This window comes from Procambarus clarkii, chromosome 2 (assembly GCF_040958095.1).
Source record: "Procambarus clarkii isolate CNS0578487 chromosome 2, FALCON_Pclarkii_2.0, whole genome shotgun sequence".
NCBI lineage: Eukaryota > Metazoa > Arthropoda > Malacostraca > Decapoda > Cambaridae > Procambarus > Procambarus clarkii.
Window position 1 is genome coordinate 50157389 of NC_091151.1, and position 16120 is coordinate 50173508.

Below are 16120 nucleotides of genomic sequence, written 5' to 3' on the forward strand. Positions count from 1 at the left end.
ATCCTAATGTTTTCCTCGGAATACGACCTGCCAAATCATTTAACAACCTATTCACTGCTGGGTGAACAGTTAAAGATTGGCGGCCGGTCAATTCTCCTCGGCCACAGGATACAAACCCGCGCTTTACCACTACGCCATACAGACTGCTCCGTTGGGGGGTAGAAATAGCCTAAGCTACTTTATCCCTTTGAGATGTATTTCTTTCTTGTCTCAATAAACATACTTGAACTTGAACTGCTCCGTGGTGTAGCGGATTTTTGAATTTTGAAACCTAACTCGCCTAGCTCAACCCAACCTAAACTAATGTAGCGAGTCAATCTTATACTCGTTCCATTATCTTAATAGCATAACTAATTAGCACTAATTACAGAAGCTACAATCCTTTCCCCAGTTACAGGTAATACTCTTATCTTGTTGGAGGGAGCTGAGGTGTAGTCACCATATAAGCAAGCGATATGAGGAATAGCTGATTACGGGCTATTCATGCCCGTGCCACCTCTTGGGTGGCTTAATCTTTATCAATCGGAATAGCTGAGTGAACTAAAGGCATTATACATAGACAATGGCCTGGCCCCCATCATAGCCACTGGCGTAAATCTCACTGCGTCCTCTACCACTCCGGAGACTACCACCAGGACGACCATGCGGTCAACTTCAACACCGACTCCAGAACCGCCCATGACCCGGGCGACACAAACAGAGGTAATTCCTTCTCCCGCTCCCAACACTCCTACCATCACTATCTCAGCAGCCGCGCTAGCAGACGTGCTGTCTACAAACGATAACAGCACCACCAGCGCTCCTGAAAGAGCTACAACCACCAATCAACGTCACCTAAGCCTACCTAAGGCTGCGAGGCGAAAGACAAATCGCCCACTACGGAGGTTACGGACTCCTCAGACGAGGAAATCATAGTAGGAGCTCCACCGCCGCATCACAAATACGACACCTACACGATTCAAGACTTCTTCATGGAGGCCACGTCACCAAACTCCAACGACAACACTCCTCAGCCAAATTCGCAGGCAAAGAAAAAACGGAAAACCTAAAGATCTACACTAATCCCACCAGCTCCATAACTGGCATAGCCAGCCCTCCAGGCTGAAAACCATCATGAAGACCCCCATCCATCGCCAGATCTCTAGTATCAACCACTGATACAGATAATGGCTCCAAATAGCCTCCACTAACGGGCTCATCATAGCCCGTGCTACTGGAACTTATTGTTCTGAGTAGCTGAATCTAAAACAACAACAGGAATAGCGGGACGGGAGACATCTCCCGTCACGCAGGGTGCAGTTGCACTTTCACAGATCTCCAGTATCATCTATTGATAATGGCTCAAAAGGGCTACCACTTACGGGCTATTCATGCCCGTGCCACCTTTTGGGTGACTTAATCTTCTTCAATCAATCAATAGCGGACAGTACAATTTCCAGTTAAGAATGTAGCACTTGGCGTAGACAGTTCTGATCGTCTACAAGACGCTACAGCTTCGACACAGAACAGGCAGCAGACTAGGACCGCATCCAGCTACAACGCTCTCCCACAGAGCTCCGCGACTCCGGCCAAACTCGGCTCTCTGTTCTACTCCAAGCTCCGTCTCAACGTCGACGACACTGCTGTATCCAGGCCTACTAAATAAATGTGAAACTCACTAAAAACTGTGTATCTAATCTACCCAACAACGTAACATAAACGTACGTTACATTGGTGACCCCAGAGTGTTGCGACGATACCCAGCCACGACTGACTACAACATGGACCTCTACTGCTACTGCTGCATGGTGTGGACCGCTGCCACCTGTCATGGAACGCTCCCAACAGCCTCACTACAGCTGGTCACCGCCGGTATGATTTTCACCGCGATCATCTCTGCATTTTCATCAACTACAGCTTGCTGCACCGCGAGCGTTACTTACTCATCTGACAGTTTAATCAGCAACTACATCATGTGGGATCTACAGCCTGTCCTGCCGACTCTTCGTCGCTGCCAGGGCACTGCTTGTTCTACAGGGACTCTCACGAAAGCTGCTCTTTCGTCAGATTCATCTACACGTTCACTGCATTCTGATACTCTGTCGACTCAAGCACCTTGCGCAGTACAGGACTTACAGCTTGCGTTTCCGACTCTTCCTCGCCTCGAGGACAATTCAGCTCTTGCACTGATTCCCTAGTTGTCCTAACTACGTGCCTACATTACCTCCTATTGTCCTGGTGCCCGAGCCCATCCGCCTCGGATCTAAATGCTCCACCAGCGACCCAAGGACGCAACAATCATGCACATTCTTCTCTCCGGCTACACCGAGCTTGTCCACACACTGCCTACATCTTTTGGTACCGGACTACATGTTCCACAGCGACCCAGGGAACAGTAGCCTCGTATTTTTTGTTATATTGCTTTTCTTTCATTCCCTGGCAGGGGGAGTCCTGTAGCGAGTTAATCTTATACTCGCTCCATTATCTTAATAGCATAACTAATTAGCACTAATTACAGAAACTACAATCCTTTCCCCCAATTACAGGTAATACTCTTCTCATCTTGTTGGAGGGAGCTGAGGTGTAGTCACCATATAAGCAAGCGATATGAGGAATAGCAACACGGGGGACATCTCCCGTCACGCAGGGTGCAGTCGCACCTCCACAGATCTCCAGTATCAGCTCTTGATACGGGTAATGGCTCAATAGGGCCACCACTTACAGGCTATTCATACCCGTGCCACCTTTTGGGTGGCTTAATCTTCATCAATCAATCGGAATAGCGGCACAGCACATGCAGCACCGCTCCTGTGCCAGGTAAGGCGGAGCAGGTGTCCCGACGTCCATTCGTCGTCAAGATAGAACCAGGAGTCAAGGTCAGGGTTGTTGTTGATTTAAGGGCGACGACAATCGTGGGATTGGATGCGCTCCGGCGTACCCGTAAAGAGTTAATCGCGAAGCCTGGAAAGGTGAAACGCCAAGCCAACTCGCGAAACGAGTGACGCCAATCACTGGATACTAATATGCCTCGCGGCAAAAAACGCAGACAGGCATGTGATTGGAGAGCCCCAGGAGTCCCCTCAGGATGACAAGCACCGGCCCCGCCCCGCACAAAGAACACCGGGCAGCAAAATAAAAAAACTCGGCCCCAGCTAAAACGCAAAAGTCATCCAGTGCCCCCTGACAGAGGAGAAGCCAGCCGCTTACCACGGCTGAGGGCACACCAGGAGCCCACCAAGACCCACTAACTCCTGGCACCTCTTGGCCAAGCCGGCCCCGGACACCGTCACCCCGCCGGGAGAACCAGCACACGCTAAAAAATCTATCAACAACCCGGTGACCCAAGGCGATATGTGCGCCAGGCGTAGTACAAACCGGACCGTTGAAGAGGAATGCCAAACGGCAGTAGCAAATCTAAAATCGCAAAACCAAACGTAAGCCGGTGGCTCCCAGGCGGAGGAGGCGTCCAGACGTCCTCTCCGCGTCAAGGTTGAACAAGAAGTCCGTGGTCATGTTTATGTTGTCAGCTGAAAACAAATATTTTAAATAGTTCCCGGTCATGCTGCTTTTATTCTTTTATTATTGGGATTGTGTCCCAATAATAAAATATTTTGATTTCATATACATTTTAATTATATGATTTGTCTAATGTTAATGTCAAATTTTTAGTACTGAAGGCATATATTTGGCACAAATATTGTTGAATATTCAGATGCTGTACTCTACAATCAGAGCCGGATTTAAGCACAAGGTTAAGGCCGGGACGATAAATTTGTTCGTGGCATTCGTTACATTTACTAGAATTTACCTAAGGGTCACCATCACTATTAGCCTCGACAGGAACAGGAAGCCGGCGGGTTGTCAAAAGTTCCCACATTGTTCCTGAGAATATTTCCCATCCGGACGTGATGCTCTCATCCAACTCAACTGACCTTGAGCTCCAAATTTGGTGGCAAGTTGTCTAAGATGACTAGCAATATCTGCTGTTTATTATACCCTGGGACAGGAAGCAGGCGGCTTGTCATAGGTCCCCACATTGTTCCTGACGATTCCCTTTATCTTGATTCCTTCTGCAGTCCGTGGCGCAGTGGTAAAACACTCGCCCGGAGCTTCACTAACGCTTTGTCCTGGGTTCGTATCCTGGCCGGGGGGGGGGGGGGGTCGACCTGGTGCCAATCCTTAACTGTAGCCTCTGTTCACCCAGCAGTGAATGGGTACCTGCTTGTTAAATGATTTGGCGGGTCGTATTCAAGGGTAAAAATTTGGATTTAAGGACCTGCCCGAAACGTTATTCGTGCTAGTGGCTTTACGAAAATGTAACAACTCTTGTAAAAATAAATAAATATATAAATTAATTTTGAAATGCAATAATATCTTGGTATTTACAACTTCGGTGGATAGGCGAGTCCGTGGGCATGAAGGTGTTGCCCTCTTGTATACATTACATATAACCTATTTTTTTTAAAGTTGCTGGGATTAATATCTTACATCAGACTATTACCTATAATCTAATCTGGGAGTGTGTGCGTGTGTCCGTGGATATATACACGAGGATATATACTTGAGAATATATACAACAGATGAATTAGATACAAGTAGTTTTTATTCAGTAGCAATATTAGTTTCCATACAAGAAACTATGCGACCTTGTTCTCTCACATTACAATAACAACACAATAATCATCCATTCTACAAAAATATTGTTTTGTTTAATGATTTACGACAATGAAGCAGAGAAAATGCTCTTGAAGATCATCAAATACTTAAACCATTAACTGGTCATAGATGGAATATTTTTCAGTGTTACGAAATAAATTACACTGGACGTACAAATGTTCTTCCTACTTAACTATAATATTAAATTTAACTCTGTACTAAACCCAAGCCAGGAAGAGCAGGGCACAAATGTACAATAAACAGTTAACAGTAGCGAACACATCCGGATAAAATATACAGAATTTTACATTTTGTTATTCACGTCTTCTACATAATACTGCATGCAGTATTATGTTAGAATTATGTATCATGCATGTGTGTATGTCCGCACCGTTTTCAGAGTGATACAAAACAGACAACTGCAATTGCTCCACTGTCACTCTTTCTGTTATGTCTTGTCTTCTGTTATCTTGTTATCTATTACAGCTCTTTTTCTATTGTTTTGTTTTCTAAAGAGATCATTTTATATTACACGTTTTCTAATAATGTTCATTTTATATTACAGCTCATTTAAAGTCATCTTAAACATGTATTTATTCCTGTTATCATTTCATAATGGATAATCCAATATTTAGAATTAGAATGTTCACACAATTTTCTATATTATGCCTCGAATACCTGGAAATCACGTAGGAAAATGATAGAACTTACTCTTGATAATGTAATCGATTCTCTCTCTCTCTGTATATATATATATATATATATATATATATATATATATATATATATATATATATATATATATATATATATATATATATATATATATATATATACAGAGAGATATACACATATTAACTTTGGAAATCCTTCGTATAACTTTTTTTTCGCACATTAAAACATCGGGGAAGAAATTGAGATACACAAGTACATAAAAATATAATCGATATGTACAGTTATCACAGCACAGCTGACAATGTCTATGGCTGCGAATGCCTTCCTAGACAATTCATTGAGCATAGGGAGTGGCTGTTGTTGCTACTTGTCTTGACAGTGTTACTTGGTTACTTGAACAGCTGGATAAGAAACATACACTTCACCATGTACACAAAAATAATGGCAAATTGCATTTCGAATTTCCTGTTCAGTACTCATACGTTGAGCAAGACGGTGAAGAACACTACTGCTGGTGTAGGTGGTTCTGACAGAGGACGTCGTGTGAAGAACACTACTGCTGGTGTAGGTGGTTCTGACAGAACACGTAGTGTGAAGAACACTACTGCTGGTGTAGGTGGTTCTGACAGAACACGTCGTGTGAAGAACACTACTGCTAGTACAGGTGGTTCTGATAGAACACGTAGAACACTACTGCTGGTACAAGTGGTTCTGACAGAGGACGTCGTGGACAGGAATGGAGGCAAATCCAGCTAACATTGCCGGAAGGAACAAAGATACCGGGAAAATTCCCAGGCAAAATTCTCGTTCCTTATCACCTGCCTGAAAGTAAGAAAACCACTCTGGGTGAATTCTGCGATGGACTACTGCAAATTCTCAACTAAATTTGTTTAATATTACGGTGACCCTCACCTTTGGTATCTGAAACGAAGATCTGCAAAGTTCAATTACATTTCGCATATTGCTTTAGAATACATTATAGCCTAGGGTGACACTATACCCCGTAGGAGTTCGGATATAGTAACACAATCTGTGTTTGAATGCTTTATTGTGATATCATGCAATTAAAGAATTGGAACTACTGAAGTTTTTTTGGTACAGTTTCAACGACGACGTTGACCAAACCACACACTAGAAAATGAAGGGACGACGACGTTTCGTCCCACAATTGACTTAAGAATGGTCCAGGACGGACCGAAACGTCGTCGTCCCTTCACTCTCTAGTGTGTGGTCTGGTCCACATATTTCAGCCACGTTATTGTGACTCCTCGTCTGCATGTTTACCTTTTCGTGCATATTGAATACTGTTGACCTGAAGGCTGCACCTTCGAGCAGACCCTGAAGGAAGAGAAGGGTAAAGATGATGTACTCGGACGGGAGGTAGTGGTAGTGCGCCTCCGTCCCCACCACCAACACGATCACCATCTGAAATACGGGAACAATTGATGCTTTACCGTTCTGGCTACTATAAGAAATTCAAAGTCGTACATTTAAAGATTCTAATCTAGTTTCCTGCATGTTGATTAGACCTACAAGCTTTGAAAATACAGTAAAATGAGTTGCGTTATATAATCCCTTATCATATTAATACTCAAATGCTTTCCTGACGAAGCAATAACGGCAGTACACTTATACATTAAGGCAGCGTCTGGGATGCTCTCAGACGTTGGTTCGAATCCTCGTCACGGCCCTTGTGGATTTGCTCATTTAATAACGACAGTCATCTTCTTCAACCCATCAAGTTTTCTTGAGACAGAAAGAGTGCCCGATTCAGGATGTCAAGATCCTTTCTCCCCACTGAAGACTCACTAGGGACGGAGGGAGTTGTACGGAGAAAGCGCCAAGCCATTACGCCTATATAGCACTGGTAAGGGATAAGGATAAGCATTTGGAATGGGACGGGGAAAAGGAATGGTGCCCAACCACTTGGATGGTCGGGGATTGAACGCCGACCTGTTGTTCTACCGTCCACCCCAAGTGGTTAGACTCACTAGGGAGGGCTGCTAATACCTGTGGACTGGAACCGCCAGTACAGCTTCCACTGACCATGAAATATAAGGCCTTGCCCACCTACCATCAGGAAGAAGGAATTAGATTTTCTTGACAGTATTTTATCCTTCCTAGGCACTGGAAATCTAGGAATTACCTCGTATCATAATTATAAATATGAAATGCCTTAATAGATGAAACTCAGAATGCTTCAAATCGATTTAAATTTATGGATTTAAAGACTGTAAAGGGATTCAAAGTCTTGTCTCATACTTCCTGGAGAGTTGATCATAGCTGTACTGTACAGAGCTGTACATCAAGTCATAGACAGATTGGGGGAAGAAGAGTGTAACTATAGGATTTCAAGATGATCAACCTTATATAAACGTGATTTTATTGCGTACATAATACACTGTACAATACTTACAGCCAGTGCACTGTATATCCAAGTGCTGGGGAGTAGGAAGAACTTGTGTGCACTGCGGGAGATGAGGGTACCCAAGCACCTCACAGTGTTGCTCCAGGAATACTGCTGCGCATGCGTCAGGTGCGACGCTGGGAAGTAAACAAGCTCCAGCTAATGGCGGCACGTGGAACAGAGAGAAAAACAAAACAAAAGCATAACTTTATACATTATTGAATATGTTAATGCAGTTGGGTAATATGTGGATGCACTGTGTAATTGTACCAAATGTAGCTATAGGATGAAAGCTACACTCATGGTGCCCAGTCTTCCCTACAGGCTTTGTCAGGTGACGTTTTCAAGCACCTGATGGCTTTAGCATACATTTCCTCTCTTAATTAAAATATTAAATCATATCAGTCTCTTATTCCCAGCAGCTTATCATCTGCCAATATGTCCTTATAACTGTGTCCCTGCTGGTAGGTTATATAATATTATATATATATATATATATATATATATATATATATATATATATATATATATATATATATATATATATATATATATATATACACACACACATATACATATGTTGATTTAATATATATATGAAATATATGAAAATTTCTAAGGAGCAGGAGAGATGCATTTCCTCATTTCATTTTCCTTGTGGATACTTACGCATAACAGAATCACGTGCTTTTTTGTATGACAACTACAATATACAGGAAAAAGGAAAAATGCAGGTGAGATTAAGACAGATAGGTTAGGTTAGGTTAGGTTAGGTTAGGTTAGAATCTAACCTATCCATGCGAACAAATACATTATAGTGTACTGTGTGTGCTGGTTTAATGTGTCTGTTAGAACGCCGTTTGTTGGTATAATGTATATGTTAGGATGTTGTCTGGTACTATAATGTTTCTGTTGGCGTAATGTATCTGTTGGTATTATAGTATCTATTGATACAATGCGTCTCTTGGTACAATTAATTTCTTGGTACAATGCATCTGTTGGCATAACTCAAGCTCTTGGTATAACCTTGACGAAGGAGCAGGAAAAGAGAGCTCAACTTACCAGTCCCTGGTTTGTGAAGTACATTATGAAGTAGAAAACTGACAGGGGCAGCAGATATTGCTTGGCTCTCTGAAACAAGAGAAAAATCACACGAATTAACTTAACATACACTGAACGGAAGCCAATATGTATGCCAGCTCAAGAGATTAAGCCCCGCACGGTTACATTAACATATATTCCAAAGCAGTTTAGAATTAATGGGCACCCATTTCAGTATAGGAAGAATTAATACCCATGGACTTCCTCTTCAGCTGAGATCAGTTTCAAAACTCATAGGATACCCCTATTTAGTTAAGAAGTGTCTCATACCCATGGGCACCCACTTACAATTAGGTTATAGAACTTTAATTTAACATAGTTAAATTTCTTTTTTTTTTTTTTTTTTTTTTTTTTGAGATATATACAAGAGTTGCTACATTCTTGTAGAGCCACTAGTACGCGTAGCGTTTCGGGCAGGTCCCTGGAATACGATCCCCTGCCGCGAAGAATCGTTTTTTCATCCAAGTACACATTTTACTGTTGCGTTAAACAGAGGCTACAGTTAAGGAATTGCGCCCAGTAAATCCTCCCCGGCCAGGATACGAACCCATGACATAGCGCTCGCGGAACGCCAGGCGAGTGTCTTACCACTACACCACGGAGACTGCCAGTAACAGTCGCTTAACAGTAAAGCAACGCCAAATTTACCAAGAGCAAGAAGAGTTTTTCTTTAACAATAGCCAATCTCTTTTGTTTATCGTTTTCAGCGTCCTGAGCCGAGTTATAGGCCAGTGTGTCCTGTGTGTCAGCCTCCACACCCGCCTCACTCTTCACCAACCGGCTCAAAATGCACCAGAAACTGAAACATAAAAAACGCATCTGAAATGTGTGTGTTCATTAGTGGTAACACATCAACGTTTTATTATTACATTTGATGTAAACTATATGAAATATTTAGCATTTCTCTAAATATTTATATCATTGGTAGCTTAATTTATAAACTAACAACTAACTTAGTTGTTGGTTCTTTAATATTAGTAGAGAACTAGTGTATAGTGATGATGGGAATGATGAGGACGATGAGAGCGTAACACACACACACACGTACCTGACGACGATGATGATGGGAACGATGAGGAAGACGAGGAGAGCGTGACGAGGACTCATGCCGCCAGTGGTGAGACTGGAGTAGAGCAGAGGACCCAGGAACGTGGCCACGCCCGTCCCGGACGACCACAGCGACAACACGTGCCTGAAGCCATCGCCAACACCACAGTTACTCCTCGTAGTGCAAAGTGGCTATTTATACAACAACAACCAATCTATTACAAAATTATACGTATGGTCATGAAACAAATGATATGTATTCCTTACTTGTGATAGTGGGCTGCGTGACCCAGAAAAGTGGTGTCAGGAGAAGCCGCGCGACGCCGAAGCCAGCGCCACGCCAAGGAAAACAAATTTGGAGGTGGCCAAGCCTAGGACAAGGTAGGAGGCGACGCAGAGGCCGCCCACCAGCCACACCCGCAGGTCCACGCCCGCCAGCAGCGTCAAGGGCGCCGCCAGGGTGAGGGCGGTCGCCGGGAGGGTGTCAGCCACCAGGATGGCCTAGGGTAAAACGCCTGTCATGACTCGGGAGTTCGAGGGTTTAACAATGCATTAGTTGCCTTGCTATATGCCTCTCTGTATATAAATAAAAACACATTAATACTATATATTAAACATGCCACACACTGGGTATTGTATTTTTCCATCAGTATGTTAATGGCATTAATAAAGTTGGAAATTCTCGTGGACCAAACTCTCACAAGTCAAGCCTGGCCTCGGGCCGGGCGGATTCGAACCCATGACAAAGCGCTCGCGGAACGCCAGGCGAGTGTCTTACCACTACACCACGGAGACTGCTTATATATACCCTGCCTCCATATCATCGAATGGAGAGGCATCAGCCCTGAAGGAATTGGAGAACAAATAAGGGCAAAAATACAAGACATGCCGTATTCATTACAAAGGGGGTATATATATCAGCTTCATTTTTACTGTACTCTATCAATATGAAAGGTCGACTATCTCAGGTTGACCTATACTGGGCGTAGGTCGACATAGTCGCGAGCACTGGGCGTAGGTCAACATAGTCGCGAGCACTGGGCGTAGGTCAGATTTGAGAATGTTGTTGGTTGTTATTTTGATCTTTGTAAGTAAGGTTTGTACATACAAGGCGGTCACTTATTTCGCTATGCTTCAGATCCATTTTCTTTGATTGCCATTTATGCACGCGAAACTAAAGGAATATTTTTACGGCCACGAAATAGTTACAGCAGTAGCAAGTTTATGTTGTTATTGTCTTTTAAAAGTTGGAAAGATGACATAAAATGTCAAAGTGTGTCAACTATAACCAAGTAGTATAATGTTTGGGGTAGAATTTGTTTTAGTTTTGTGCGAAACGCAATGCTATGCGTGCAAGTGGCTTTACAAGAAGGTAAGAACTCTTTCGTACATAACTAAAAATACAAAAATAGTATGATTTAGTACAGGGATATATTCACTGAGAAGTTCATTCAGTTTCTCAGTGTATATACACTTTGAGTCTATTTTAGTCTTAAGTTTAGGATTAAAGTATACCTGCTGATTTGGCGATAAGCCATTGTGGTGGCCTTAATAACCCTCCAGAGGTTGATAAGCCCTAAGCCCAACAACAACTCCACCCATATAGAAAACATATATAGTAAAAACCCATGAGATAATTACATAGCAACAAAGGATGATGTGCGCGTTAGGTCTCAGTAGCCAGGCAGATAGACGCATCCGGCCGTGGTGGTGGTGGTGGTGGCGGTGGTGGTGGACACCTCCAAATTAGGAAGCCGGGCGACAAGGGATATGTTCACCGAGAAACGAGATCTAACTCGCTTCTCAGTGTTAGTTAAGCTCTGTAAACGAGATCTAACTCGCTTCTCCGTGTTAGTTAAGCTCTGTAAACGAGATCTAACTCGCTTCTCAGTGTTAGTTAAGCTCTGTAAACGAGATCTAACTCGCTTCTCAGTGTTAGTTAAACTCTGTAAACAAGATCTAACTCGCTTCTCAGTGTTAGTTAAAGTCTGTAAACGAGATCTAACTCGCTTCTCAGTGTTAGTTAAAGTCTGTAAACAAGATCTAACTCGCTTCTCAGTGTTAGTTAAAGTCTGTAAACAAGATCTAACTCGCTTCTCCGTGTTAGTTAAACTCTGTAAACGAGATCTAACTCGCTTCTCAGTGTTAGTTAAACTCTATAAACTAGGTAATCACTTGCTGTACCTTTGTTAAAAGAATATCTGGGGTTCAGTTCCTTGAGCCATCATGTACTGCAGTAATGTTGCGCACCACCGCTCTTAACATATATATGGGGCGCATAATAAATGAACACATTTAAACTGTACCTTCCCAGGAATTGAACTTAGTTCCACTCCGTTGTGAGCCGACTGCTCTAACTACTATGCTACGAATTACGTCAATGTATTATTAGATTGAACAGCATTGCGTAGATTTACGTGTAACATTGTACTTGATCATTAAGGCTGTGACTCCTGTCAAACTGCAAACAGCTGCGTATAGCAGCCTGTTGACCTGATTATCAAACAGGCCTGGTCAGAGACCGGGCCGCGGGGACATTAATCCTAGGAAGCAACACAAGGTATGGCTAAAGCTTACTAGCTGGTTGAACCACAAACTCTTGTAGTGGCGTTAATAACCCTTCAGAGCCTGATAGGTCCTGAAGCCTGACACCAAATCGAACTAGGACTTGGATTTCTCAATTTCTCTCAGAGAGAGAATCTCAATTTTTGTTTTCCAATCATCTTGCCTCTCGTCCAAATGGGATCACATATATTTTATATATGCATAAGTCGTCAGCTTGCGCGATGCTACATATATCTACCCTGGCTAAAAAACACCTACCTTCCCTTCAGTGTAGGTGGACAGGCGAGGTACAGTCACAAGGTTATTTAAAGAACTGGGGCGTCAGTATCACTTTCTCTCTATAGGTTCGCTGGTCCTTGGAGCAAAAAGCATCAAACGTGTTCAGATTCAGATTCCAGGCTCATGAAAAGGACTAGATATCAAAGAGTATGGCAGCGTCATGTTCCAGCGCCTGGGCGTGGTGATCCAAAGAAGGAACGCCCTGATGCATCCTCGGGTCCCACCCGACCTATAATTCAGGAGCTCTAGGGGGGAGGCACAATCTCTCATTTTAATTTCAAGTACTTATTGCAAACTATAACAAATACTAAATCATTAACTACATAATTGGGGTTATACGGGGAAAAATTATTTTACATGCAATTTATATGGATCTATAAAGATTTTGAGTTTTTGTTGTGTTGACGATAATATGTCCTTGATAATACAACTATAGGGGAGGAAAACTACACGGGAGACATCTCCCGTCACGCAGGGTGCAGTCGCACCTCCACAGATCTCCAGTATCATCTATTGATACTGGAAATGGCTCAAAAGGGCCACCTACTTACGGGCTATTCATGCCCAAGCCACCTTTTGGGTGGCTTAATCTTCTCTCTCTCTCTCTCTCTCTCTCTCTCTCTCTCTCTCTCTCTCTCTCTCTCTCTCTCTCTCTCTCTCTCTCTCTCTCTCTCTCTCTAGGAAAACTAACAAATAGTGAATCCTAACTTTCTAACAGGTTACACAGGTTCTAACACTGACGCGTTGTTCTGCATAATATGATTTACTTGAAGATTATAAGCCTATGTTAACACTGATGAACTTGAAACGTTAATTTATCTTAGCTGAAATACAAAGGTTACTGGATATTAGCGGTCCGTGGTCTTACCCCCGTGGAGTGTCTTAGACACTTGAAGGTGTTGACGAAGGTCTCTACACTCTCGTTTTGGGAGATCGTGCCATCGTAGGGAGGGCGGATGGTGACGCTGCTAGAGTTCTGTAGAGTAGGGCTGGACTGTTGCTGGGAGCGTTCAGTCACCGTCTGTTAGGAGAATATTGAGTTACTGGACCGTTGCTGGGAGCGTTCAGTCACCGTTTGTTAGGAGAATATTGAATTACTGGACGCGTTCAGTCACCGTTTGTTAGGAGGAGAATATTGAGTTACTGGACCGTTGCTGGGCGCGTTCAGTCACCGTCTGTTAGGAGAATATTGAGTTACTGGACCGTTGCTGGACCGCGTTCAGTCACCGTCTGTCAACAGGAGGTTGTAGGATCTTGAACTGTTGCCGAGTTCGTTCAGTGACCTTCTGCCAGGAAGAGGATAGAGATTATTGGACTCTTGCGGGGGCGCGTTTCACGGCCGTCTGACAGGAAGAGGAAGCAGATTATTGGTCAGCTGCTGGAAGAGGCTCCCACAACCGCTGCCACGGTATCCAAGATATTAGTAGATACTCTTAAAGATATTAGCTTTCTGATGCATGTAGTTACTAATTATTCAGCTCCACACACACACACACACACACACACACACACACACACACACACACACACACACACCCACACACACACACACACGCACACACGCACACACACACACACACACACACACAAGGTGAGGACACTGACCTGTGACTGAGAGCTAAGAAGGTCGTAAGCAGCGGTGATCATCACCCAATATGTGAAGTTGTTGCAGAACCCCAGCAGCCTGGGGAGTATAAGGGAGTATAAGGGAGCACTCTGGTATAATCCAGTAGTCTGGGGAGTATAAGGGAGTATAAAGGAGTATAAGGGAGCACTCTGGTATAATCCAGCAGCCTGGGGAGTATAAGGGAGTATAAGGGAGCACACTGGTATAATCCAGCAGCCTGGGGAGTATAAGGGAGCCCACTGGTATAATCCAGCAACCTGGGGAGTATAAGGGAGTATAAGGGAGCACTCTGGTATAATCCAGCAGCCTGGGGAGTATAAGGGAGTACGCTGGTATGATCCAACACCATTAGACGTATAAGGAAGAACACTATCGTATAGTCTAACAGAATCAGAGGTATAAGAAAGAACAGCGGATCCTTGGGTATATAAGAGAGAACACAAGTGCCTGGGGGGTATAAGGAAGAACACAGGTGCCTGGGAGAGTATAAGGAAGAACACAGGTGCCTGAGGGAGTGTAAGGAAGAACACACGTGCCTGAGGGAGTATAAGGAAGAACACAGGTGCCTGAGGGAGTGTAAGGAAGAACACAGGTGCCTGAGGGAGTGTAAGGAAGAACACAGGTGCCTGAGGGAGTGTAAGGAAGAACACAGGTGCCTGAGGGAGTGTAAGGAAGAACACAGGTGCCTGAGGGAGTGTAAGGAAGAACACAGGTGCCTGAGGGAGTGTAAGGAAGAACACAGGTGCCTGAGGGAGTGTAAGGAAGAACACAGGTGCCTGGGAGAGTATAAGGAAGAACACAGGTGCCTGAGGGAGTGTAAGGAAGAACACAGGTGCCTGAGGGAGTATAAGGAAAAACACAGGTGCCTGGGAGAGTATAAGGAAGAACACAGGTGCCTGGGAGAGTATAAGGAAGAACACAGGTGCCTGAGGGAGTGTAAGGAAGAACACAGGTGCCTGGGAGAGTATAAGGAAGAACACAGGTGCCTGAGGGAGTGTAAGGAAGAACACAGGTGCCTGAGGGAGTATAAGGAAGAACACAGGTGCCTGAGGGAGTGTAAGGAAGAACACAGGTGCCTGAGGGAGTATAAGGAAGAACACAGGTGCCTGTGGGAGTATAAGGAAGAACACAGGTGCCTGAGGGAGTATAAGGAAGAACACAGGTGCCTGAGGGAGTATAAGGAAGAACACAGGTGCCTGTGGGAATATAAGGAAGAACACAGGTGCCTGGGGAGTATAAGGAAGAACACAGGTGCCTGGGGAGTATAAGGAAGAACACAGGTGCCTGGGAGAGTATAAGGAAGAACACAGGTGCCTGTGGAAGTATAAGGAAGAACACAGGTGCCTGAGGGAGTATAAGGAAGAACACAGGTGCCTGAGGGAGTATAAGGAAGAACACAGGTGCCTGGGGGAGTATAAGGAAGAACACAGGTGCCTGAGGGGGTATAAGGAAGAAGATGAGCATCACTGCCTACATAACTTAGCAGTAATGAGCAATAACTTCCCGGACGGGGTTACTTGTTACTCTATTGTTCAGTGATGATCAACTTCCCCGGGAGACCTGCCGGCTGGGGCGGGCCAGCTTCTCATGGTGGCCGGCTGGTCCTGGCTGGGACCACACCGTACCTGACATGGTGGCCGGCTGTGACCACACCGTACCTGACATGGTGGCCGGCTGTGACCACACCGTCCCCTACACGGTAGCCGGCTGTGACCACACCGTCTTCTACACGGTAGCCGGCTGTGACCACACCGTCCCCTACACGGTAGCCGGCTGTGACCACA

General features: G+C 44.3%; 2 protein-coding genes across 4 annotated transcripts in view; both read right to left on the bottom strand.

Annotated features, from left to right (window-relative positions):
- The window catches only part of Snx16 (sorting nexin 16), a 40422-nt gene extending 36943 nt beyond the window's left edge, over positions 1-3479 (bottom strand). For all 3 annotated transcript variants that reach the window (XR_006773337.2, XM_045748794.2, XM_045748790.2), the window contains exon 1: positions 3355-3479. The gene's annotated coding sequence lies outside the window, so the exon portion shown is untranslated. The remainder of the gene's footprint in view (positions 1-3354) is intronic.
- Positions 3480-4560: 1081 nt separating this feature from the next.
- Positions 4561-16120, bottom strand: part of Cln3 (CLN3 lysosomal/endosomal transmembrane protein, battenin) — a 34632-nt gene continuing 23072 nt past the window's right edge. The window contains 10 exon segments of the mRNA XM_045748782.2: positions 4561-6132; positions 6595-6735; positions 7727-7876; positions 8780-8848; positions 9467-9617; positions 9867-10010; positions 10133-10170; positions 10172-10366; positions 13578-13730; positions 14315-14393. Of these exon segments, the coding sequence (XP_045604738.1) occupies positions 6001-6132; positions 6595-6735; positions 7727-7876; positions 8780-8848; positions 9467-9617; positions 9867-10010; positions 10133-10170; positions 10172-10366; positions 13578-13730; positions 14315-14393 (1252 nt within the window). The 3' untranslated portion in view covers positions 4561-6000.